This window comes from Thamnophis elegans, chromosome 11 (assembly GCF_009769535.1).
Source record: "Thamnophis elegans isolate rThaEle1 chromosome 11, rThaEle1.pri, whole genome shotgun sequence".
NCBI classification, from domain to species: Eukaryota; Metazoa; Chordata; class Lepidosauria; order Squamata; family Colubridae; genus Thamnophis; species Thamnophis elegans.
The window spans coordinates 1,149,635-1,177,172 of NC_045551.1; the positions used below are offsets into that span (position 1 = coordinate 1,149,635).

The 27,538-nt window shown below is 38.2% G+C and overlaps 1 protein-coding gene across 1 annotated transcript in view; it reads right to left on the bottom strand.

Annotated features, from left to right (window-relative positions):
- Positions 1-1,212: 1,212 nt before the first annotated feature.
- Positions 1,213-27,538, bottom strand: part of CDC73 (cell division cycle 73) — a 93,838-nt gene continuing 67,512 nt past the window's right edge. The window contains exons 11-17 of the mRNA XM_032226614.1: positions 22,749-22,806; positions 18,851-18,886; positions 18,571-18,658; positions 10,960-11,121; positions 8,462-8,562; positions 4,621-4,762; positions 1,213-2,850 (exon numbers count right to left, since the gene is read on the bottom strand). Coding sequence (XP_032082505.1) covers positions 2,814-2,850; positions 4,621-4,762; positions 8,462-8,562; positions 10,960-11,121; positions 18,571-18,658; positions 18,851-18,886; positions 22,749-22,806 — 624 coding nt within the window. The 3' untranslated portion in view covers positions 1,213-2,813. The remainder of the gene's footprint in view (positions 2,851-4,620; positions 4,763-8,461; positions 8,563-10,959; positions 11,122-18,570; positions 18,659-18,850; positions 18,887-22,748; positions 22,807-27,538) is intronic.

A 27,538-nucleotide genomic window follows, 5' to 3' on the forward strand; every position in this document is an offset into this window, starting at 1 on the left:
ATTTGTGTGAAGAACCTCTCCCACCTTATTTTACTTTTTAATGATTTTTTAATAATGAAGAACAATTTCCAACAAATGTAGAACTGCGTTAACACATTTAACCTATGATAACCTACCTGCATGAATAACTGGCTTACTGCATCAAAGGATTGGTATTGATTGCAACTGCACAACATTATTTCATATCACATGGGCCACTACACACACACACACACACACATTTACACACATTTCAGTGAGTGGCAAAGGCTATCACTCATTCTCAAAGAGAGAGAGAAATTAAAGGAAGAATGTATAATAGCCTGATCTGAATCAGCCATTTGTTTTATACTAACTGAAATAATAGGAAAATAGGGGCTATGAACAAATTCAATTGTAAGCAGGCTTCTCCCATCATAATTTATGTCAAGAGAAAAAGTCCCCTCTTGTGCACGCGCAGACATTTATTTGCTATGGGAGGGTACGTATGGTCCTACCGGATTAAATTAAGGGTTCATCCATTGTGGCATTCAGATTCTAACTAGGAGCCATCAGATATCTCTTAAGAAATTCATACAGCATAAAGCTTTCTAGTTTTCAGAGTCAGAACAAGCTTGAATTATGTCTCTCCTTAGCTACAATAGTTAATTGAACTATGCTATCACCTCATCTTCTAATACTGATTCCTGTGTACTTATTACAGCATGCATTATATGCAACAAGGCTTTGCACTTGAGTAGTTTTGAATAGAGACTTAGGAGTTACACCTGCCACTTCTTTCTCAAAAACAATGAGATTAAATGACTCGTGGGTGTGTACTGTTTACCCTATTCATTCTGATCACAAGCTACAGAAGTAGAAGTGATTCTTAGATGGATCTGCCTTTCCAATGAAGTAACACACTACTTCACACAATAAGATCCAATAGCACTCTGAAAAATAACATCTTTAAACTATAGTCTTTTGAATTTCTATCCACAGGAGTGACAGTTTTTCAAATTACAGTTGTATGAAATGTTAAAACCATCACATTATAGTTTTTTCCACATTGTACAACTGTTTTTATTGTACTCCAACATTTAAAGATAAGAGCAATTTTAGTTCTTCATAGTGCTAAAAAAGTGTTGGAAGATTCAGTATTAAATTTGATTTCTGAAGCCCCCCTTTATATTGAAGACATGTTGCATTCCTGTTGTAGTACACCTATCTAGTTTTGTAGTGATTTACTTTCAAAAATACTATTACTGTGGATTCTCATAACAGAAAAACCTTCCTGAAAAGCTGAAAACTTTATTCTTGCCGTAACTACAATAAAATTGAAATCACAGTCTCAGTGTACCAGAAATAAATATGAAAAGAATTCAGAATATCCTAAAAATCATTAGAAGGAAAAAATTTAAAAAGTTCACATTTCATTAGGAAATGTTACATGATAAACCATTTAGAGAATGATCTAAAGCAAAACTAAAGAAGAATATATAGAATATTTTACTTTAGTCAGATGCTCAGCATAAAAACATGGTTCAACCCCCCCCCTCCAAATTATTCCCCCCCTCCAAATCCAGGTCAAAGTAAACAATTAGGTTAATTCTGTCTGTGGACTCGTATGCAGCATTCTGCAACTATATTATAAAATACAAACACACAGAAATAACATTTTCTTACTCTCTTGTGCTCCTTCCTTGATCAAGTAAAACATGTTCTTTGGTTACTGATTTTTTTTAATGGAAATGCTGAGCAGTCGTTATTGTAATGGGCGAGAATCTACATTTTCCCTGCAATTGAGATATTACATTGAGCAAGATCCTGCCTTATAACCAGATTTACAACCTGAGAAGGAAAGTTCCTGCTGCATCTTCTTTTTATACCAGTGCTAAATCTGGAAAGAAACATGTTGATAATGATTGGGTGTACAGTAAAATGTGCTCCTTCTATGGAGTCACGTCTGGTTCTCATAGAGTTAAAATAATGTAGTAATACCTACCAATGGTAAAAACCAGTTAACTTCTGGGATTAGAAGAATAGATTTTGCCAATTCTGATTTTTAAAAATCCCAGTTGCCCCAAATAGAATGTCTATACAGCATTTCATATATACTTCAAAATGGGGGTCATAAGAAGACACAATTAAAAAAAAAAAATATTTGCATGGAAAATGTTGCACTTCAAATGTACTCATAATGACTCTTTTTACAGTTTTGGTAAATTATCATCATAAGAAAAGTTTTCTTTTTCCCTTTCCCTTTTTTTTCAAAGACAGAAAGAATATACAATATACATATACAGGTTGACAATCTGTTTAAGCTAAAGCAATCTTCACTTAGCTCAGTTCCTAGAGTTCTTTAGACTAGAAGATAATACCAATAAAAACAAAATGTTTTTCACGAATGAAACAATAAATCAAAGAACCAAGAACTATGCTTAGAAGCGAAGTAGTTTAGAACATCCATCTCTATTTCTATATATACATACACATATAAGTTTGTAACCTTCCATGAAAATCAACCTATATTCTATTGAACAAAAAAGTAATTGTAAAAAGTTTGCTAATTTAACAAAATGGGAAAGAAATGGCTGCTATCAAAATATACAATTTGAATTGCAGGCTAAAAGGCTTATTATGTTATTAAAAAATAGTTTTAAGCAAAATCCCTTGCTTGTTATAGAGAAGAACTGTTGGCTTTCATTGTAACGTGGTGATCCAACAACGTTTTATAAAAGGTTGAATTATGACTTCTTCTTTCTCTGTAATAATCTTCTTCACAAATGCTGACAGGGGATTTTCTTTCCTTTCTGGATCACAAGAGTTTTCAAAATGAAATGGCAGTCTAGAATTCAGAATCTTAAGTGGGATTTATGCTTGACCATATACCTGCAACATAAAGGAGAGAAAATCCATATTATCATCGCTGCTGCCTACATAAATTTGCAAATAGAAGCATGAATTTTCAAAAGGTAAAAATGATCTATAGAATTCAAAACACAATTCAATTAAAATGATAAAATCAAGAAAGTATATCCATTTGTGCGAGGAAAGAAGCAATATAATTACATTTAAGTATCATCCATTTTGAAAACCAGTATAGTGTATAGTGACTAAGGCATCAGGCTAGAAACCAAGAGTGTCTACCAGTCCCTTTCTCTCAGCCCTAAGAAAACAAGCAAACAGCTTCTGAAAAACCTTGCAAAGAAAATTATAGGGACTCATCCAAGCTGAGAATCGGACACAATTGAAGAGAAGGGAAAAAAAAAATCTTCATGCTTCCTAGCATATTGTTTAGAAATGCTTTGTTGAACTTTCTACAACAGAAGACTTTTATTTCCCAACAAATTTATTTTTAATTTCCATTTAACTTCATAACTTCTATTGTTTTTATTGGTGGTCTACTTATTTAATAATATTTGTACAGTTCTTCAACCAATAATCTCAAAGTGGTTAATAAACTAGAGACTGACCACAACTACCTCGCACAAAAACAATATATCCATTTGTCACTTAAATGAAATTGCACCTGGGTCTCTAGGAAGGGAAATCTAGTATTCCAGAATAGAAAATCCAATTTACAATCACCTTTGTGAGACCAATCTTAATGGCTAAACAAATTCATCAAAGAGATATAGATAGACTGGGATTCTCTGGATTAAAATTATTTTTGGAAAAGGACGGGGAACTAGTATTATGTTTTCCAAAACTAGTCAAACTAGTGTACATTTGTTTTTATCATGACATTTTTTATATTAAGGGGGAAAACATAGGAGAGTTTTGTATATAGAGTATGATGGAGTGGAGATCCACTATTTTTAAAAATGGAAACTCAATATAATGCACTTGTAAATAACCTGATAAAGCAGGCAGCATTCTAGAGCAGTCCTCATGCTATACTAACTTATTAATGAAATGTATACACATAGTGAATTAATTCATAATATGTATTGCAAATGACATTAAAACAAGGACTAAGGGAGAAAATCATATAATAAATTTTAAAGTAGAGTGTTAGAAGTTACAAAATATTGAAATTTATTTCTTTATTACGTAACCCATCTCGCTCTGCCAAATAACTCTGGGAGGTTAATATATTATATAAAATATATAATAATTTATATAATTTAAATTTATACAGGATTAAAAAATCCAATGTGTCATTTTTATTTTATATATGTATAAAGTCACCTGACTCCATAATGAATCTGGGTTGCAATAAAACACAGCTTTTATATACAGTTTATAAAGACTTTTCTTATCTGAATAGTGATTCCTGATCTTTAGATAACAATACAGTTGTATTAAGGGACGCAGTAGCTCAGTGGCTAAGATGCTGAGCTTGTCAATCAGAAAGGTTGGCAGTTCGGTGTTTTGATTCCCTAGCGTCGTGTAACGGAGTGAGCTCCTGTTACTTGTCCCAGCTTCTGCCAACCTAGCAGTTCAAAAACACGTAAAAAATACCAGTAGAAAAATAGGAAACACCCTTGGTGGGAAGGTAACAGTGTTCTGTGCGCCGTTTAGTCATGCTGGCCACATGACCACGGGGACGTCTTCAGACCGCGCTGGTTCTTCGGCTTAGAAACAGAAATGAGCAATGCCCCTAGAGCCGGGAACGACTAGCGCGCATGTATCTTTCCCTTTCAAATGGATATTTACCTGTCCAATGTTTCCCAGAAACGCAGGAAGACTGGTCTGTCCAAGTGCCGTTTATGATAACTGAGTTCTAAAAGTGTCACATCCCATTTCTGGACGTTTGGATCTAGGCGAACCTCATCATACTTAAGATGAAAGGCTTTAACTGTATGAGAGAGAAGGCAGAAAAATGAACCAATAATTTCCCAAACCCAAATACATTTTTAAGAATTACGACAGAGTAAATAGGACACTGTGCTGGTATCACTTGAGAATGCAACCAGACTTGAATAGAAGTTCCATTTATGTAACATGGACATTTCTGGCTATCTCAATGTCTGGTACTTCCATTTCACTTGAATCCTGATAGTTCATTATAGCCCACAGAGGAATGCTTTTCACATTGTTCCAAAGGCCAGCTTGATGTAAAGGGTGACACAGAGGAATAAGACTGGAGATATTCAAAGCTTAAGCTTACTTACTTAATGGTTAAGCTATTAATTTCTGAGAAGATAACATTTGTCTTTGTCAGATTAAAAATAAAACAAAAGGCCCCTACAAAGACTTCAACTCTTTGTGAAATAGTCCCAACTCCAATTCCTACATCTGGGTTTTTAGAATTGTCTGTTTGCTTCTTACGGGATTATTCTTTGTGGCTTATTTTTATTTCATCTTTTCATAAAGAAGTATTCCTTTGTTTTTTGGGCTGTCTTTTATCATGACATTTGTTACAGGCAGTTGAGATTTTTACCTGGAAGTAGAAGTTACATGCTCACCTGCTCAACTGTGGACAACATTTTAGTCAATCAAATTCTAAACATTTTTATTAATATTAACTGAATTATTGATGAATCAAACATAATCAGAGGTTGTTTGCCTCTGCTGCTTTAGATGAACAGCTTAACTACCAAGGGAAACATAGGAATTGATCATGTAATTTCTTCATCTTCATTGATTATCAATTACATGATCAATTCCTATGTTTCCCTTGGTAGTTAAGATGTTCATCTAAGAGCAGGAGGAGCAAGGTCCACTCTTAACTATGCAAATTTACTGTATTTTTCGGAGTATAAGATGCACCAAGATTTTAAAGAAGTAAATTTAAAAAAGTTTTTGCACTCTGAAGATCTCCCCAAAAAGGGGCATGAATAGGAGGCTTGAGGAATGCTTGGGGGGGGGGAGCAAAAAACGGCACATTTTCTTGTCAAAAAAGGGCATGCATAGCCTTTAGGAGGCTTATAGTGTTCCTGGTGGTGGTAGTGGGGAATTGAGCAAAAAAAATGGCCCATTTTTTGCTCATTTCTGCCCTCCCCAGCCCCCAGGAGCACTCTGAAAGCCTCCTAAAGGCTATGCACAGTCATTTTGGTGAAGGGGGTGGGGTTTGGGGAGGCAAAAAATGCTGTATTCAATGTACAAGACGCACCCAAATTTTCAGCCTCTTTTTTGAGGGAAAAAGGTGCGTCTTATACTCCAAAAATACGGTATTAACTGACTTTGAGTTAGTTACTTTCTCTCAGCCCAACTTGCTTCATAGGATTGTTTTAATAAAATTTTGGGATACATGCTACGAATGCAACCTTGAGCATCTAAGAAATAAAAAAAAAACCTAACACTAATATTCATCAACAATATAAAGACTCCTAATTTACATGGCTATATTTCACATTCTCATATAACCAATTGAGAACTATTGGTACAGAAAACAGCAACATCAGTCAAGAAACATTTGAATAATATGGTTATAATCCAAAGGTGGAGGAAGAAATAGTCAAAGATTGCCAGCCTCTTCTTTCCAGTAATGGGACTGTTCTGAGTAGAATTGTGCTTACAGAGCTCCCACAACTGACATTTGTGAGATGGATCCGACCCAAATGGGAAAATGTATTAAATAGCAAAAACGCACTACAGTATATTACTTGTGAATTCAAACCATCAAGACAAAGTATTTCATTATATATACTGTACATATACTGTACACACACACACACACACACACACACACACACACACACACCACCTGGGAGCATTATATCTGGTAGCAGATATAGGAAAAGTGGTTTTTTTTCCATTCAAAATTTAAATTAAATATATCAACTTTGTGTATTAAGAATATTCTAAGCGATTTTGTTAAAAGTCTAATCTCATATTCTAGACACCAATTTTCCTTTAAAAAGGAAGTACATTAAATATACTTACAGTATATTACCTATATCTAAATGGCGAATGTATGCACTTAACAAATAAATCTACGAATATCAAAAAGATGTTCTCAGTACGGAACGTTTTGTGAATAAGAATCCATCCACAAAAGTGATCTTCAAGTTCAACAGACTTGCATTAACATGTGATTGTGACTAGACCTTTAAAATGGCATTCAAATAAAACATTTATGTTGGTTAAAATGCCAAAATATAAAAGTTTCCATTCCAAATGTTAACTTCCTCACAAACATCTGTGGACTAATGGGATAAAATAAATTATTTTTATAGGAGCACACAGTGCAGAGTCCACAAATGGAGGGATTAAAGATCAAAAGCTGCAGACCTCTGGCCTAGGAGAGGATTTTGGCTATCATAAATGCTGATGTGAGATACTGCAGATGTGATCTAACCAAAGAGTTGTACAATGCATTTAGACTTCTTGCATCTCATTGTAATCCTTGCGAAGTTAAAAGTCTATAAAAGCAGATTTTCATAGTTAAGAATTTAATGCTTATGTTTAAATCGTATTTCCTGGGATGAGTAGAAGATTGTATAGAACTAAGAAAGTTTGTTGGGATTCAGAATGCCCTTTGATATTGTAATTCAGTTTCAAATGACTCCGAGAAATAAAGGAGAAGGCAGGTAACAAGGTAGAGACTTGCATTTTGTGAAGAAATATGAAAAGGGTATATTATAATTAATAACAATGTCAACTGTTGGGTTAAAAAATGTAGCGTTCACAGAAAACCTGAAGCTTCAAGGTTAGATTTGATGATTGTCTTATGACTGATGCAGAGTTGGGGTTCTTCATGATTGCTCATGAATCTTTTCTACCTATTGTATAATTCTTTGGCCATCTACAGTTGAGGGTCTTCCATGTTTGATTCTTTTAGGGTATTTCAATAAAGAAATTTTGTTTGAGATCTCCACTGCTTTGGTTCCTCTTTCAGGGGATTGCTTTTTTAAATGATTTCCTCTTCTTTTTCTTATTTTTTAAAGATGTCAGTCTACAATAAATCTTGTAATTTGATATAGGTAAACATGCTTTAAAACCCTGTTAGTCTTCATATTAGAAAGAAGCAGTTTATCTTTATTAACATTTGATTTCATTTTTGAAGGTCAAGAGCTACATATTTCTAGCAGCAAACCTATGAACTGGTTTGGAGATAATATTTACATTATTATCATTTCAACCGTCTGTGTTCCTGTTTCCAAGAATGATTTCTTGCGTTATGATAAGCAGTGGGAAAACCCCACAGAGGTTACTTACATCTTGGTTCTTTTTCCAGTTCTTAGCCTGACTTCTCAATTCTCAATCTGATTGGTTCTATTGCATTCAATAGCTAGGTTAAAATTCAAGGTCAGTCATAGATGCTTCCCAGATGGCTCTGGGCCAGTCTCTCTGAGCCCAATTTACCTCACAATGTTTTTAAAGGAGGGTCATGTACACTTCCTTGCACTCATAGAAGTAAGGTACAATATAAACACAATAAATAAATAAATAGAAGCTGGACTGCAAGCTGGGTTTGCTAACTAACTGAATATTTAATGAGACCACATCAGCTTTGACAGTAGCACCAGACTTTAACATCAAGACATAATAAAATAAAGATAATTTATGAATGAATACACTGCATAAAATTACATCTAAGTAAAAACCTCACTTTTTGCAAAAATATCCACAGGTGATCCGTCAGGTAGTAACCATGGCCAGCCCTTGAATTGCCAGGCGGGACCCTGGACAAACACAGCCACCACCCGATCCCTAAAATACAGATAATAAAGAGAGAGAGAGAGAGAGAGTGAAGCACTCAGGTTTCAGTCACAAAAAACTTCAGTAATGGATTAAGAGAAAGAACAAAACTATTACCCTAGAAACATTAATTTTTTTTGTTACTGTTTCAAACCAAAATGTTTTGTTCATAATTAAGTGTACTTATTCAAAGGTATCCTCGTTTTGTTACATTTGAGAATATTAAAGATGAAACCACTGGCTCAATACCTTCTTTGAAACCAGAAAACAAACAAAAAACCTCCCACAGATAAATTTATAATCTTAATTCAGATGATAAATGAATTGTTTTCTTTTTTTTTGTGAATCACTTTGAAATATTTTTCCTTGATGGCTAGAATAAAAATATTATAGGTAAATCATTACGAAAAGAAAGTATTGAGTAGTGAAATGATGAGCAGAAAACTACTTTTTTGGAGCTACTGCAAAAATGCAATGCAATGTATTCTGTAATTTGGGGAAAGAGAACTCAACTTTCCTTTTGCCAGTTAGCTGGGAATTCAGGGACAGGTTCTACTAACTCAAAGAAAGCCAAAAAATGCCATATTACTTGTAAATATTTTTCCCCATATATTTAAGCTAGATTCCTATAAAGCTCAAAGTTTACTATGCAATTCTTTACCATGCTTTTAACTGAGCCATGTTCCAGTTGATGTTCACCGAGGTTCCAAGTATAAGAAATCAGTATTATTGGAAGTTCTTCCCTTACAACCATAATTAGGAATGGAAACTAAGGGGTGTAAGTGAATGGTGCCCAATTTTATGACTCTTTTTTATTATTAAGTGAATCATACAGTGAATAAGGATATTTGGCTTCCCTCATTGACTTTGAGCCAAGGTGGCGCAGTGGTTAAATGCAGCACTGCAGGCTACTGCTAGATCAGCAGGTCAGCGGTTCAAATCTCACCGGCTCAGGGTTGACTCAGCCTTCCATCCTTCCGAGGTGGGTAAAATGAGGACCCAGATTGTTGGGGGCAATATGCTGACTCTCTGTAAACCGCTTAGAGAGGCCTGAAAGGCCTATGAAGCGGTATATAAGTCTACTGCTATAAGTCTACTACTGCTTTGTCAGAAGCCCACTGGGAAGGTCACAAATGGTGATCACATAATTCTGGGTCACTCACAGAGTCATAAATCTCTGCTGAAGATGTTACCTAACCTGATAATGAAACATCTGGAAACCAATCCAGAAGCTCGGAGTCTTGTGGCCTGCCAGCGGAGCTGGCGGCAGACTCGGATGATGAGAAGGTTGGGGAAGAACTTGGCTCAGTTCTGGAGCCTCTGGAAGGCTCTGGTGGATGCTCAGGATCTGGAGACAGAGATAGAGCCAGGGCCATCCGGTATTTCCCAGCCCCCAGAGAGGCAGCTGCCTTTGGAGTCAGGAATGAGTGAGGAGGAGGAACAGCTGGGGCCTGTTCCAGAGACACAGAGCAAATAGGAAAGGTGAACAACAGAGGACAAGGAGTCAACTCAGGAAACAAAAGAAGCGTGGATGCTGGATGGCCCCTCCCTGCCTCGGGAATAAATAGAAGGAAGGGGAGTGGGTCTTAGCAGACAATAGCAATAGCACTTAGACTTATATACCACTTCACAGTGTTTTTACAGCCCTCTCTAAGCAGTTTTGCAAAGTCAGCTTATTGCCCCCAACAATCTGAGTCCTCATTTTACCCACCCCGGAAGGATGGAAGGCTGAGCCAACCTTGAGCCAAGGGGAATCGAACTGCCGAACTGCAGTTAGCAGTCAGCTGAAGTAGCCTGCTGTGCTGCACTATAACCACTGGGGCCATCTTGGCTCAGACAACCGTTGGCTTTTCTGGAGATGTTGCTCATTGTGTTTCGTGGGACGAAGACGGCCTTGCCAGGACCGAGGTCTGTTCATTGGAACTGACTTAACTTGCATCCCAGCCTTGCAATTATCGTGACAAGCTGATAAGACCAATGGCTTCAGGGCTTTTGCCTGGATTTTAATGCCTTTAATTCAAAAGCGGCTTTTCCCTGTGTGGAGTCTGATTCTTGTTTCTGCGAAGGCCGGGACACAACACGGAGAATGAGCATTCACCATCCTCCTACACTCGAGCCACAGATATTCACCACTATTGCTTGTGTCGTAAACACATGCTCTTTGCCAAATGCCTGAATTTTGGTCACGTGACCACAGGGATGCTGTGATGGCCATTTATGTGACGACTGAATTCAAATGACCTTTCAGTACCATCGTAACTGTGAACAAATTATGCCTGTAAGGAGGTAGCCGATGGCTCTGCATCAAAAGTAAAACAATGACTAAGAATACATTACTTGCAACTGTGTTGATTTTAGATTTGGTTGCGGAAGACAACACCAATTGCAACAAAACGCTCTCTCTCTTACCAGTCTTGAGGCATGAGTTTAAGAGGCTGATCAACTACACGATACGGCACCGTGACACTGACTGTGGTTCCACCAGGCTGCATTTGGTCTTTCCTTCTTTGTATTAAAGTTTCGTTCTCTCGCTGACAGCCTTGCTTTTTCTTTTCATCGGATGGCACAAACCTTAAAAATAAGAGATGGTGAAAGAATTAATAGTGTAGACTGGCACTGACTTTATATAGTCAAAGTAAAAACAGAGAGTAGTTCAGGAGGCAGATTGTACTGGTCTATAAAACGATTTTGATTTCTGATTTTTTTTTTAAAAAAAATCCCTTGATCAGTATTGAAGAAATCAAGTAACATCATTCCAATTATCTATAAGTGGCGATGTTGAGTCTCCTGGAGCATAAACCATTAAGAAGTTAAACAGGTAGTCTTTGACTTACAGCCATCCATTTAGCAACCCTTCAAAGTTGCAACAGCATTAAAAAAAGTGGAATATGGTTTATGGAAATAGAATGAATATGATTCTACTAAGATCATTATTAATTATATGTGTGCTATGAAGAAAAATACAACCTCCTACTGCCAAACATATATTTATATAAGTGCAACAATGCTAATGATTAAACACTACATTTAAACAATGAAACGCATTGCATTTGTTTGCTTTTGACAGTAATAAATAGCTTCTCCTTAGAGACAGTCAATAGTAACATAATCATAACTAAATGCCCTGTTAATTTCCATCAGTTTAACTAAAGAAATTGAATTTATCAGCTAATGCTTGTGGTCTGCTGCGGAAGTTTCCAAACAAATATGAAGTTAAATAAGAAAACCACACACTCTAGACTGACAAGCGTTTTCAATATGAAATAAATAGGTTTTGATAGACCGGTATAATACAAATAAAATCAAGCTACTGAAATAGGGAAACAAAAACCTAAAATGTTGAAAGATCATTTTAACGTGTATTTATGTTTAGGGAGCAAGCATGCCATCATATGAGAAGAAACCTCTTTTTGAAAGACTTCCTTTTTTCCTAATCACCTTCAAGATATCTTAGTATTTCCATGGCAATGCAACTGAAAGGCTTCTTTGTGCAAATAATGGAGAGAAAGCAAATGAGAGTTCAGCAAGTGGTTTCATATTTTGTTAGTTTCTCTGTTTTGCACAAACTCTTTTAAATGTTTGTAAAAGATTGCTGGTGAAACTGGAAAAAACAGTAGAAGGAATATTGAACATAAATAAAGAATATAAGAAAGGAGTTCATTGGTGAATGGAAGTTAATTACAAAAAGCCCAGCAAGACAAAATTCAAATTGTTTAAAAAGACTCTTCCTTCATCAGCTTACTAATAATTAAGGACTCAAAATTCTATCAGTTTTCAACATTCTATATTTTATTCCTAATCCTGACAGTAAAACCCCCAGATAGAATTCTTTATAATTCTTGTTTCCTTGTTGGAGCCCTACTGTGAAGATCCAACAATTATCCAATGAAACATTTAATGCTTTCAATGAAAAATTGTTATTTCTTCCTTCAATTCTTCTTTGCCAAATACACAGAATAATAGGCACAGGTTATAGGAATGAAATGGAAAATAGCAAGAGAGATTTGGAAGTGATGTCGGATCCACAATAAAACAGAATGTGGACTTAAATAAATGAATGAAAATTACTTGAACAGACGATCAATCATGATTATACTGCACACCAACTTCTCTTCCAACAGAGTAAGATTCCTCAATATCTCAAACCTTTAATAACAAAATATGGTACACTTATAGGAGATAGAGGGACAGTTTAACAGTAAACAATCAATACAGCTTCATGAGGTGCAAAAAAAAAGTATAAAAAAGATTAACAGCAAATTCTGCTTGAATTTTTGAGTTGCTTACTTTCCAACAACCAATATCTGTTATAGATACTGAAAAACATCTAAAAGGCAAAATATGATTGATTACTTTACTGTTTCTAAAGAGGTAAAACATCAAACTAATGATGGAGGCAAGGGGCCAGATCCCTCTATATTGAGGCAAAATAATAATGAGGAGTGATTTAGAGTAGAAAAGGGCCAAGGATGAACATTTAACTCTTTTCCACGGCTGCTTTTCCCTAACAATTCATTCTGCCATGTCCCATACCCTGCTGAACTAAAATTAAAACCCATATTTGTTACCAAGGTATCAGTCAAAAACCCAGATAAAAGAAAAATATATAATAAAGTATATTTAAGCTTCCTGTAGAACTTTCATATCCTACAATTTTAAGATAGAATCTTATAAAGGTTTTTTAAAACTGATAAATCAACAATTCTGTTGCTCATCTAAATAAAATAAAGCACATATAGAAAAAAATGATGTGGTACAGAAAGTAGCAATTATAAAATGACACTATATAGTACTTCATTACCATTTATTTTATTCAGATCACTAGACTACACTATTGGAGAACTATTACTGTTAGGTAAGCTCCCCGTTGGGAGAGCAAGTGTGTTCAGAGAAGCGTTGTGAGAGTTGTGTTGGAGAACACACAAACCAGCATACAGAGACACTGTAGTTTAAATAGGCTTTTACTTTCGTGGAAATAGAGCTATCAGAGTCCATCAAACAGTCCGAGTCATACACAGGTAAGACAGTCAGTCATCAATGTCTTTCAATTAAGGGATAATCCAAATAACATAGTCCAGTATCCATATAATCAGTCTGGTACACAAAGTTTGCTAGCAGTTGCAAAACTTACAATAGCTCACGGCACTCAGATCAAACAGAGAGCTAACAGTCATTCTGGCTCCCTCTTATGGCCGATGGAGGAAAATCAGCAACCAATCACATTTTACAGTATGCTTTAAAGAAACAGGTATAGCATTGTTACATGATTTATTGCCAACCCAACCGTTAGAAATATATTCCTAACAATTACATAAATGATGGTGGAAATGTCTGTGCGTTTTATAGAGCGAATATTCTGGATTGGGGGGGGCGAGGTTGGTGTGGTGCCGATCAGCTGTTCTAGGCGATGGGAATTGCCACCGCTGCCCAATCACGGCAATTGGCAGTGAAAGGGTGGTGGCAAACGGGCTGCGGTGGTAAACAGGCCATGGCGGCGGCAAACGGGCAGAAGAGGCAGATTTTTTCCTTGTTTTTCTCCTCTACAGCTAATGTGTGTCTTATACTCCAATGCGTCTTATAGTCCCAAAAATATGGTATATCTATTCTTCTTTTAAAAACCTGGAAAAAAATGAGCAATCTCTAGTTTTGAATGAATTGGGGTGGGGGGAGAGAAACAGGACCAGGGAACACCTTCACTATTCTCTCTGATTATATGCGATTCCTGAAACACATATAAGGAATAATTGATGCAGGATATGTCTGTACTGAAGAAAGTTTTCGTTTGATTATAATTCCTGTTTTTACAAAGTCAGAATTTCCCTTCACCAGCTAATTAGAGCTTCAAGCCATTACAATTCAAGCAAGGTCACCAGTCACTGTTGCAACTGAAAAGGTAAAAGGATAGTTGTCTTATTTTTTCTTTTAATTAATGTGTTGGCATTCATTGTGGGAGATTTATCTATAACGTGGCATTGTAGGGACTGGATGAGGGCTAACAAGCTTGTGCTCAACCCAGATAAGACCGAGTGGCTGTTGTGTTTCCCTCTCATTAATTCGGCAAATGTTCCATCTCTCAGGCTGGGGGGTCAAACATTACACCCCTCAGACAGGGTCTGCAACTTGGGAGTCCTCCTGGACCCACAGCTGACTTTTGAACACCATTTGTCAGCTGTGACCAGGGGGTCATTTGCCCAGGTTCGCCTGGTGCACCAGTTGCGACCCTACCTGAACCGGGAGGCTCTCACAACAGTCACTCGTGCCCTTGTGACCTCTAGACTGGAATACTGCAATGTGCTCTACATGGGGCTGCCCTTGAAGAGTATTCGGCGACTTCAGCTAGTCCAGAATGCGGCCGCGCGAGCGATTGTGGGTGCACCTCGCTTCACCCACATAACACCTATCCTCCGCGAGCTGCACTGGCTACCTGTCGATCTCCGGATACGCTTCAAGGTGCTACTTGTCACCCATAAAGCCCTTCATGGTAGTGGATCTGGGTACTTGAGAGACCGCCTACTGCCAATTACCTCCACGCGACCGATTAGATCCCATAGACTAGGACTCCTCCAAGTTCCATCTGCCGGTCAATGCCGACTGGCAACTACGCGGAGGAGAGCCTTCTCGGTGGCAGCTCCGACCCCGTGGAGATTCGTACCCTCACCACCCTCCAGACTTTCCGCACAGCCCTTAAAATCTGGCTATCCCGTCAGGCCTGGGGCTAAAGACTGTAACCCACCCGAATGGTATGAATGTTGTGCTTTTAATTATGTATTGTTTTACGTGTTAAATGTTTGTTTCCCCTCCCCCTTGAGTTGTAAGCCGCCCTGAGTCCCCCCAGGGAAAAGGGCGGCATATAAATAAACTTTCATAACTCATAACTCATTGTAACAATAAATATGGACTGTTACACCACATTGTCAACATTAAATTAATATCTTGCTTGTCCTCCAAAACTCAAGTCAATGAACTTGTACGCCTCCCTCAATTTTACATTCACAATTCCATAGGTCAGCCAATACAATTTTTTGGCACATCGTATTGTAATTTAGATCTGAAAATCATAGTGCATCAGCACAGAATATATGCAGTACTTATTTGTGTTGTTGGATTTATCACTAGCTCACTGAGATGATTTAGGGAGAAAGCATTTGCATAATGCTGGTAAAGCAGGTAAGAATGAAGACCTGACTATATTCAGTACTGGAGTGCTACATATTCAATTTTTAGAGTCTCATGAACGTCCCTCACGTATACCACTTCAATGCTGGCCTTGCATGGTTTATTAATAATGGTTAAATATGCAAAGCATGTTCTTTGAAAAATAAGGAGAAATCAGTTCAAATCTAATGGCTCCTGTGCTTAATATGGGAACTATCTGCTAAACATAGAAAAACATTATGCAGCCAAGAAACAACTGAATGTCCAAGAAGAGGACACCCTAGAGAACAATTGACTTCAAAAATAAATCCTTATTTCTGTTCAATTCTGAGTGCATTTCTTCATTTGTTTTGTTGAGATGCAATTTTCATTTACAATAAAACAGTTGTTATAAAATGGCATCTACTTCATTTGCATTTATGTATTGATTTAGCAGCTGTCTCTCATGAGTGGCTGTGGGTGGATTACAATAAAATAAAGTGAGAAAGTGGCAAAAAAGTGAAAAGCAAAGGGGGGAAAGCAGGACTATTTAACTCATTTTTTTGTATCTGTCTTTACACAAAGGGATAAAACAGTCCAACCTATCAAAAACAGCACCACAAAAATCAGATTAGGAACACAAATTGAAATAGGGAAGAAAATGGTAGGTGAGCACCTGTCTACCCTAGACGAGTTCAAATCACCAGGACCGGATGGATTACACCCCAGGGTTCTGAAGGAACTGGCAGACGAGATCTCAGAACCACTGAACTATATCTTTCAGAGATCCTGGAGCACCGGGAAACTACCAGAGGACTGGAAAAGAGCTGATGTGGTTCCCATCTTCAAAAAACGGAAAAAAAAATAGATCCAGGAAACTACAGACCTATCAGCCTGACCACAATATCAGGGAAGATTCTGGAAAAGATAATCAAGCAACGAATTAGCAAACACCTAGAAGTAAACAAAGTAATAGCCAAAAGCCAACATGGGTTTGTCAAAAACAGATCATGCCAGACTAATCTTATTGCATTCTTTGACAAAGTGACAAAATTAGAGGAATGCCGTCGATATATTTTACTTGGACTTCAGTAAAGCATTTGATAAGGTAGACCATAACCTACTACTAGATAAAGTAGAAGAATGTGGGTTGGACAGCATCACCACCAGATGAATTCATAACTGGCTGACCAACCACACTCAACGTGTAGTCCTCAATGGAACTGCATCTACATGGAGGGAAGCATGCAGTGGAGTACCCCAAGGGTCTGTTTTAGGCCCAGTACTCTTCAACATTTTCATCAATGATTTGGATGAGGGAATAAATGGGGAACTTATCAAATTTGCAGATGACACTAAGCTGGCAGGAATAGCCAACACTCCAGAAGACTTAAGGCTTAAGATACAGAAGGATCTTGACAAACTTGGACATTGGGCACTATCTAATAAAATGAAATTCAATGGTGAAAAAGAGTAAGCTTCTACATTTAGGCAAGAAAAATGAAATGCACAGGTATAGTATAGGTGGTACCTTGCTCAATAGTAGTAACTGTGAAGGGGATCTTGGAGTCCTAGTGGACAACCATTTAAATATGAGCCAGCCATGTGCATCAGCTGCCAAAAAAGCCAACACAATTGTATTTGTATTTATTTGTCTTGTATGCTGCCCACTCCTGAAGGACTCCAGGCGGCTCACAATAGACAAGGGAAAGGGGAAAACTAGACAAAGACAACATTTTAAAAACAAAACCGCAACATTCACAATTTCCGTGGAGCTGGATGTTTCACAGGCCCCCCAGCCTGCTGGAGCAGCCAGGACTTGGTGGCTTTGCGGAAGGCCGGGAGGGTAGTAAGGGTCTGGATCTCGACAGGGAGATCATTCCAGAGGGCTGGAGCTGCAACAGAGAAGGCTCTCCCCCGGGGGGTCGCCAGCCGACATTGGCTGGCAGATGGAATCCGGAGGAGACCTAACCTGTGAGATCTAATCGGTCTGAGGGAGGTAATCGGCAGGAGGCGGTCTCTCAATACTAGGCTACATAAACAGAGGGAGAGAATCAAGATCACATGAAGTGTTAATACCACTTTATAATTCCTTGGTAAGGCCACACTTGGAATATGGCATTCAGTTTTGGTCACCATGATGTAGAAAAGATGTGGAGACTCCAGGAAAAGTGCAGAGAAGAGCAACAAAGATGATTAGGGGACTGGAGACTAAAACATATGAAGAACGGTTGCAGGAACTGGGTATGTCTAGTTTAATGAAAAGAAGGACCAGGGGAGACATAGCAGTGTTCCAATATCTCAGGGGCTGCCACAAAGAAGAGCTTCATAAATATGAAGAAAGGCAAAGGGTGAATTCTATCATATTCCTGGGGCCACAGGCTTGGATTGGATTTCCAGGCCTTGCAAAAGGCCAGCTGAGTGGAGGCTGACTTAACCTCAAATGGAATGATGTTTTATAAGGAGGGCACCACAGCAGAAAAGGTCCTCCTGCAGGGCCTTGCCAGCTGAAGTTCCTTACCTGATGGTTAAAAATAAGGAGAAACAATCCTGTAAGTAGCCCAGTGCCAAGCCATGGAAACTTAGATCAGCACCTTGATTTCTACTGAGAAGCATACTGGAAGCCAGTGAAGAGGATGGCGCAGTGGTATTGCATATGCTGAAAAACGGATATGTCCGCAATCTTATGTACAATATGTTGCAATAATCTAAACTAGAGATTACAAGGAAGGGCATGAGTGGACCCCGAGCAAAGCCTCTAATCTAGGAATGTTGCAAGTGACGCACAACCCAAAACTCCACAAAGGCCCTACTAGTTAAGGCTGCCAACATGTTTCATTTATTCTTGAAAAGAGACTTTACCCTGTGCATTTTTTAGTTACTTACTTGAGATCCTGCAAAAGGTCTTTTGCATTAAGCATAGTAATTAATGAAGTGGTAGCTGCTGGAATAATGATAATTGGTGTTCGAGATCCTATAGAAAGATACATATTTTTAAAGCAAATAAAAGGCAATTTTCATCATCATCACAAACTTTTCAAGCTCTGGCTGAACATTTATACTAAAATACAAATTTAAATGCTAATTAATAAATTTATGACAAATCCATAATGGAAGATGTCAATTTGGTAAGATGAAAACAGCTGTAAAATTGAAAACAACTCACCTTTTTTTTGATTTGGAGGAGGTCTTGCTTGAGAAACTATAGGGGGGGAAAAGCACAGAATAGATGCATTAAGTTTTGAATTAATGAAATTTCCCTCTTTGTTAATGCTCTCTGCACTTTCAAAGCATATAATTCCAGTGCTTAATATTTCAGAGACAAAAAGGAGCATGGGTATTAAATGCCTTGGGTCCCTGAAGGCTTCGGTGTGGAAGAGTTGCAAGTAAATAACATATTACTAACAAAAATAACAATATTGTGTTGTTGGATTAACTAAATTACCTGAAAAATTAGCAATCACCCTTTAAATCTATTTTGCTGACCTAAGTATATAAGAATATCCTTTCTTTTCAACTACCAAATGAAAGGCACCTCTGCTTCAGTCAGGACTCAACTATCAGTTTTGATTCTTGCATCTCATTTGGCTAAATTATTAACAATGGATGAATATGATAAAAGGGATCTTAAGATGGGGTTTCAGAACTATAAGAACAGTACAGGTAGTCCTTAACTTACAACCATTCAAAAATACACTGGCACCAGAAAAAAGTAACTTACGACCAGTACTTAACCTTATGACAACTGCAGCATCTCCACAATCATGTGATCAAAATTTGGATCAATGTCAATGGGCATGTATTTATTATTGTTCAAGCATCCTGATTGTCATGTGATCACCATTTGTGATCGCCTTTCCAAGTGGCTTCTTTGACAAGCAAAGTCAATGGAGCAAGCCAGGTTCACTTAATGACGTGATTCACTAAACAACCGTGGCAAAAAAAGGTAGCAAAATCAGGCACAACTCACTTTACAAATGCCCTTGCTTAGCAATGGAAATTCTGGTCCTAATTGCGATGTAATTCAAGGATTACCTGTGTCTTCTTTTGTTTCAAAATGTTCAAGCTAACGACCAAAAAGCATTGTGTGTTAAGTGAACATTTGAATAGTCCTTGCTGAGTAAGCAGAGGCTGCTTCAGATACATTAGGAAAGATACAATACAATCAGTTTTAAAAGAGTAAATTAAGGGAACAAATTAGGCAAACAAACGGGAGTTTAGCAGCAAAATTTAGTCCTATGATAACCAATAGGGAATAAGAATAAGAAAGAATAAAAAAACCTTTTTACTAGTTGTGACTTAAGAAACAGATGTGAAGACTGACTGAACTCTGCAGACAAAACTTACTAGAAAACTGTAAAAAAAGGATTGAAAGGACAAAACTGAAGCTTGAGATTAACAGAAACATTACCAAGATGCCTTTTTACTTTGAACAAATTTAGCACCAAGGACAAATAAACTGTCATCAAAAATAGTGAAGAAATTTGTTGATTGTCTGGCTGAGCTTTGATAGGCTCGGTGATTGGAAGGGGGCAAATGCACCCTAACTGTATCTCATTGTTTCATTAGATCAGTGTTTCTCAACCTTGGGAACTTGAAGATGTCCGGACTTCAACTCCCAGAATTCCCCAGCCAGCATTTGCTGCATTAGATAACTTTAGTAGTAGTAATAGTAGTAGTAGTCGTAGTATACAAGTTGATACATATTAATTTAAGCAAAAACATTTGAGAAATTAAAGCATGGATTAGCAAGCTAGCAAAGTATGGGTCTGACAAAATGGCAATTAAATGAATGCACAGATTAATCAACAGTTTGAAATCTAGCAGGAATGAAGTACAAAAAAGATGCCACAGATTTCAGCCCTGGCCCTGGTATTATTGCAGTGGTAGGACAAAGTTAATTAAATTTATGGTTGACCCAAACTGACGATAGGTGACTCTAGAAAATAAAAAATACAATAAAAATGAATGTAATAAGCTTGAAAAATAGACTAGAAGTATTGGGATTGGGTGCTGGCCTTTCCAATACAATGTAATGATTTTACATCCAAGGTTTGTGGATCAGATCATACTGACTTCAAATACTTTGTGGCCTACGAGACTGTGTTGAAATTCATATTTAAAAATGATAGGGAATAAATAGATGAAAATACTAAGTAAATGTAGGCATTTTTTTTCCCTAGAGAACCCCTGAGGGAAAGCACCAGGTGCCTTCTGGCATTTTATTTCTTTGTGTCCCACATTATGGAAGGTGGATCTTGATATGGGCTTGCTTTTGTCCTGATGAAGCCTTCTGCAGAGCTTTCAGTTAATATGTGTGAAATCGCATTTGGCAGTGTGACCTCATGTGCGGCAGTTATCCAAAAATTATCCAGATGCATTTCAGTCCTTGCTATTTCCACTCTCTTCATATCATTGCTTGTCAGTTCCAAGCACATTCTTATTCTCAACAGCCCTGGTGAGATAACTATGACAGGCAGGATGACCTTTCTAAGCACTGGCACAAAACTGCAGAGATAACAAAACCAGTAAAAAATCCCAACATTATGCTACTTCAAATACATTAATATTCTACTCTGAAATCAGTTTTAGAAGAAAGTTTAGCAACACATTCTAAATACTTTAGAATGGAAGCATAAATATTTTTTAGTGATGGCTATTTAACCAGCAGTTTTTTTTTCTTTATTACTGGAAAAAATCCTGCAAGTACTTTTGTTTATGAAAGTTGAAGAGAGTGTTTTGCTTTTTGTTTTTAATTGGGGCTGTGCCATTGAGACATTATAGAACTCATATAGAACTCTATTTTATTTTGTTTTTTAGCCTTTATATTATATTACTTTTTAATAATCAATTAAAGGCATATTCCACACAAATGATGATAAACCTGAAGCCAGATAGTCATTATTCAGCCTTTGAAGTACTTATACGATATTCATTATTAAAGTATATAATGTATAACATACATCAAGCACTATCTTCTGAAATGCACCACAAGAAATGAAATACAGTGGGATCATATAAATATTACTAGTACTGAAAGATGATTAAGCTTTTTTCAGAATATGATCACATTATACTTTTTGCTAGGTTAACATACTACTTCTTAAAATCCCGGATACTGCAGGTTAACAAGCAATAATATGATATGGTAGAGAACCCTACCGTGTTTCCCGAAAATAAGACTGGGTCTTATTTTATTTTGACCCCTGAAAAAAATGGCTAGGTCTTTTTTTGGGGGGGGGGAGAGGAACCGGCCCCTTGTGCCTCCTTGCCTGACAATGTTACCAAGAGCTTGGTCGGTCTCCAAGAAGTGTGGCAATTGTGGCTGCAAAAGCAGCAGGAGCCCCCATGTGCCTCCGCAAAGCAGCTGATCCGCTGTGGACTCCTGCAGCTGGCTCCAAGAAGCACCGGCCTTTTGTAGCTCCAATCTGCAGGCGCCCTCCCTCTCTTGGATCCTGCCCTTCATCTACTGTCACCCAACACAGCTGTGGGTGGGGGAGGATGGGTGGTTGGGAGCCGCTTATCGCTCCTCTCTTGCTCTTTGCCAAACCTTGCCCGTCTTCTCCCTGACCCCAAAAACCTTGTGTTGTGGCTGCCTTGGGGGAGAGGAGAGACACGTGTGTCTGTGTATGTGTGAAAGAGAGAGAGAGAGTGCTGATCCAACCTTGGAGAGTTATCCATGGCTGGTGTCTCTCTCTCTCTCTCCCACTCCCCCCCCCCACACACAGACAGGTCGCTACCCCCCCCCCCCCTCACAAGGCAGCCACATTCGTCCACTAATAGCTCTGGTTCTCCGCTGCATGTGCAAGACAAGAAAAGTAGTCTGTGCGACTATGGTAAAAAAAATATATCAGAAATTCAGACCTTCCAACTTCTCACCCTCCCCCCCCCACCCTCAAAAAAAAATCTTGCGAAGTTGGAAGGTTTTTTGCCATAGTTTTTTTTCCCCCACAGCAAGTCAGAGTGACTTTGAAGATTGGTTTGCATTTCTGACATAGTGTTTTTTTTAAATAAAGAGTTTATCTTTCACACTAGAAGAGCATAGATGAGCCTATTCCTTTTACCTGGCCTTGCCACAGGCTGCGCTGCTGGGGTCTGAGTCTTTCGCGCTGAAGCTCCCTCCTATACAGAAAGAGAAGACGCATGTATACGTTAGCAAAGGTACTTCACAAGAGCATAATATTAAAAATAATTTTTAAAAAGATCAATATTTTTTCAGCAACCCATTTATTAAATCTATTTTGAAAGCCAGAAATATATTGCTTTTGATTGGTAGAAGAGTCGGCTAAAGAAATTCAAAAACTGTGAAGATGATTAATGAAATATTGTATGGTACTACTCTTTTTAACTAGAGATGGATAATATCCACATCAGTTTATGAAATTTATGTATTTGTATCCCTCCTTTATTATCTTTATAAATACCTCAAGATGGCAAACACATCCAACACAGCTTCCTCCTATTCCCCATAACAACAGCCCTGTGAGGTATGCTGGGCTGAGAGAAAGTGACTAGCTCAAAATTACTCAGCTGGTTTTCATGGCTAAGACCATGAAATAATTTTATTCTCAACTAGTGCTAGAATTTTTTTTAAAAAAACCACCATCCTCTTTATTTTTTGTATTTAAATGTTTAAGAACAGGATTGCCCCATGTGTTTACTATCACAACTGCTAAGTGTTTTAGGGTATAATCCAACATTGAAAAGATTCTGTCTGACAAGCTATAATTAGTTATTTGATGGAAATCCAAGGGAGGAAAGAAGGAACCGGATAGAAAGGTTGAAGATCAGTAAAGGCGGAGGGACAGCAGAGCTGATGGCCATACATACAATTTGGCATAAAGCAAGGACAAAACTTGGGATGATGATATACCTTCCCTAAAAAGCATTTCCAACTCTTCCCACTTTGCCTCTGTGGTAAATGGGATACATTCCAACACGGAACCTCTGGCTTTAATGTAGGATAATCTATCAAGATGTCTACATTTATTCAATGGTCACAACACTCAAACCCAAGAAAATCCTTGGTTTTGCTCTAAATCTTTCATGTAATTTATTAGAAAATGAGGAAAAAATATAATATATAGGGGGAGAGTCTAAATTGGTTTCTAAATGTGATAAATAAAATTAGGGGCTATAAAGAAATACATAAGAGATCAGATTTTCTATGAGAATTACTAGGTGATCAATTCCTTTATACTTCTTTGCTGTGTATCTTTAAAATAAACTGTAAGCTTATTAAAATTACTTAAGCTTATTTAGAAAACATGATGTATATTTTAGGCAAATTTGTATTAAGGAACCAGAAAAAATAAATTAAACCATATTAAAAGCATTTGTAACTTTAATGAGAGAAGAGAGAAGCTAAGTTTGTAACTGATGTAAAGAAGATTGGAAGTCACTTCTTTATACAACTTTATTTTTCTATTTCTTAATTACTTTTTCTTAATTTCCCACCTTACATTTTCCTTTTTTATTGTTCTTTAATCTTACTTGATATTGCTCACGTTTATCTTTTATCTGTGTGAACACTTATAATTCAAATTATATATAAACAAACATTTGCGCAATATACATTTAGCATTTGGTGAGAAAATGCTCTTTCATTAAATTATACAGTAATTATTTTCTTCTTACTTATGTTATGCCAAGTGGTCCAAAGCTTATGGGATCACAGGGCCACTTGAAGAATGCATTTTAGTGCCAAAGTCAATAAACAGAAGAAAGAATACAAATATAAACCGCTTCAGAAAATAACTTACATTTACAAAGAATGGTATAATTCATTGAATTTTTTTCTAAAAAATTCAAGTCACTGATAGAATGGCATCTAATCGATTTTATTTTCTTTCCCCTCCTCCAATTTATCCCCCAAAACTAAGAGATTGTGGAGGGTGGGGAGATAGTTAGTATTCAGGAAGATCAGGAGCAGGGAATGAGGATAAAACCCATTGTTCAAGTTTAAGTGTGTGGCCCACAAGGTCCCTTCCCCATAAAACAGCATGAAAAACAGGAAAAGAGAAGGTACTTAGTTATGACAACCTTGAAGGAGATTTACAGAGATAACTAGATTAGCCTGTTAGGTATTGCCATGGTTTAAATTGTATCAAAAGCTATGAAGACAAGCGATGCAAGAAAAACTAATGTCACATTCCAAGTTTGAAGAAAAGCACCTAATGTTATCTCTCACATTCCCTAAATTTCTTTAAACAGTGATTACAGCATGTTTTATTATTTGCATAGATTATGTAGCAATATAGTTTCAGATAGACTGTTTGAGAAATAGTGTTTGGAAACATGCATGCATGCATATTCCCTAAGTATTATGAAATGCTTTAGCAGTTGCCAATGTGCTCCATTTCTTGTCATTTCAACCAGCTGCAAATTTCTTATTTGTGCATGGCAAATACAGACAGGAATTCTGCCTGCCTGCCTGTTTAATTTGTATGCTGCTGTAATCTCCAAGGTATTGTATCTTCAAAAAAATTGCAAACACCAATTGGTTATTCCCCAAACACCTTCTGGAAATGTTCCTTTTTAAACAATTTCCAGAATGTCCTCCAATCGTACACCAGCCTAACACAATAAGGGGGATATCCATAAAATAGAGGGCAACACCAAAAACAGAGCAGGAATTATGGCACATGTGCTTATATGTCTATGAAGGTTCTCACCCATTCATAACCAGGTACCGCATTTTGCACAAAGCAATTTCCAAGCAAATATTGCTACATACGGAATGCATTGCAGCCATCCTCAGTAGTCACAAAGTAATATAAGAGCTAACATTGCCAGCTCCAAGAAGGGTTGCTAGCGATGCACCAATCAATACTGGATAAAGGCTTCCCCAGCCAGTTGCTGACTATCAGCAGCAGGGGTGGGTTTCGACCGGTTCGCACCGGTCCCTGCGATCCGGTTGGTCGCCGAACCTGGAAGTAAGTAACTTCCGGGAACGGCGAAGCCCCCCCCCGCGCCCGCACACCCGCGCCCGCTCCTTACCCGGTTTTTACGAATTCTGCGCTTTCCACGCATGCGCAGAACGCATACAGCGCCTGCACGATCCTCCAGGAGCAGCTGGAGCATCGCGCAGACGCTAGTACGCATGTGCGCGCCACGTGCGTGCACGCGCGTGCCGTGTGCGTGCGCGAGGATGCCGCGTGCGCGCGCGAGGATGCCGCGTGCGTGCGCGAGGACGCCGCCGGCCTCGTTCCAACCGATCCGGTTGGAACGGGGCGAGAAACCCACCCCTGATCAGCAGCATGATGTAGAGGAATGGGAAAAGAAATTTGGCAAAAGCCGTTAAAGAAAACAAAAGACAACTCGGTTCTGGCAAAGAGAGAGGGATGAGAAAGAAACTCAAAATAACCTTGATTTTGTTGGGTATAAAAGGAGGCAGAGGAGAAACTGCCATTGTACTCAGTAACATTTCATGCATATGACTCTAGAAAGAGTGCAGAGAAGAGCAACAAAGAGGATTAGGGGACTGGAGGCTAAACTATAGGATGAACCATTGCAGGAACTGGGCGTGTCTAGTTTAATGGAAAGAAGGACCAGGGGAGACAGGATAGGAGTCTTCCAATATCTCAGGGGTTGCCACAAAGAAGAGGGAGTCAAACTATTCTCCAAGGCACCAGAAGGCATCATAGGTGGTACCTTGCTCAATAGTAGTAACTGAGAGGGATCTTGGAGTCCTAGTGGGCAACCATTTAAATAGGAGCCAGCCGTGTGCAGCAGCTGCCAAAAAAGCCAACACAATTCTAGGCTGCATCAACAGAGGGAGAGAATCAAGATCACGTGAAGTGTTAACACCACTTTATAAAGCCTTGGTAAGGCCACACTTCGAATATTTGCATTCAGTTTTGGTCACCACAATGTAGAAAAGATGTGGAGACTCTGGAAAGAGGGCAGAGAAGAGCAACAAAGATGATTAGGGGACTGGAGGCTAAAACATATGAAGAACGGTTGCAGGAACTGGATATGTCTAGTTTAGTGAAAAGAAGGACTAGGGGAGACACGATAGCAGTCTTCCAATATCTCAGGGGCTGCCACAAAGAAGAGGGAGTCAAACTATTCTCCAAGGACCCTGAGGGCAGAACAAGAAGCAATGGGTGGAAACTAATCAAGGAGAGAAGCAACTTAGAACTGAGGAGAAACTTCCTGACAGTCAGAACAATTAATCAGTGGAACAGCTTGCCTCCAGAAGTTGTGAATGCCCCAACACTGGAAGTCTTTAAAAATATGTTGGATAGCCATCTGTCTGAAATGGTATAGGGTTTCCTGCCTAGGCAGGGGGTTGGACTAGAAGACCTCCAAGGTCCCTTCCAACTCTGTTATTCTATTTTACATATTATGAAGTGGGTAGAAGGACAATCCCTGGGCCGTGTGTCACAAAGGGGACCCCTGAGCATAACTTCTATTCAAACCACACCCCTATCAATGGCTCAGGGAAGGAGCAAAATCATCATGAAACAATACTTCAATCCCCAAGTCTTGCAGAGGCCCAGAAGGTTAGCATGGTCTATTGCTGCTGAAGTCTTCCAAGAGATAGAACAGAACCACATGGAGTACACAGCCCCATTTAGGTTCTGATGTAAACTGTTCTGATAGCAAAGGATCTAAAAAAATCTAATTATCTAGAGTGCTCTGCAACTGATGCCCCACCGCATTTTCAATAGCCTTACCCCCAAACGAAAACTTGGGAGACTGGCATCTCATAAGGCCAGGTCGAGGAAAGAGGTACATTGCTTGAAGGAAACATAGGAAAGCTTCCTTCAAGTCTATTGACATAACTTCTTTCTCTAATAAGACACAGTTTATTACCGGTCCATTTCCTGATGGGTGGATACGGTTTAAA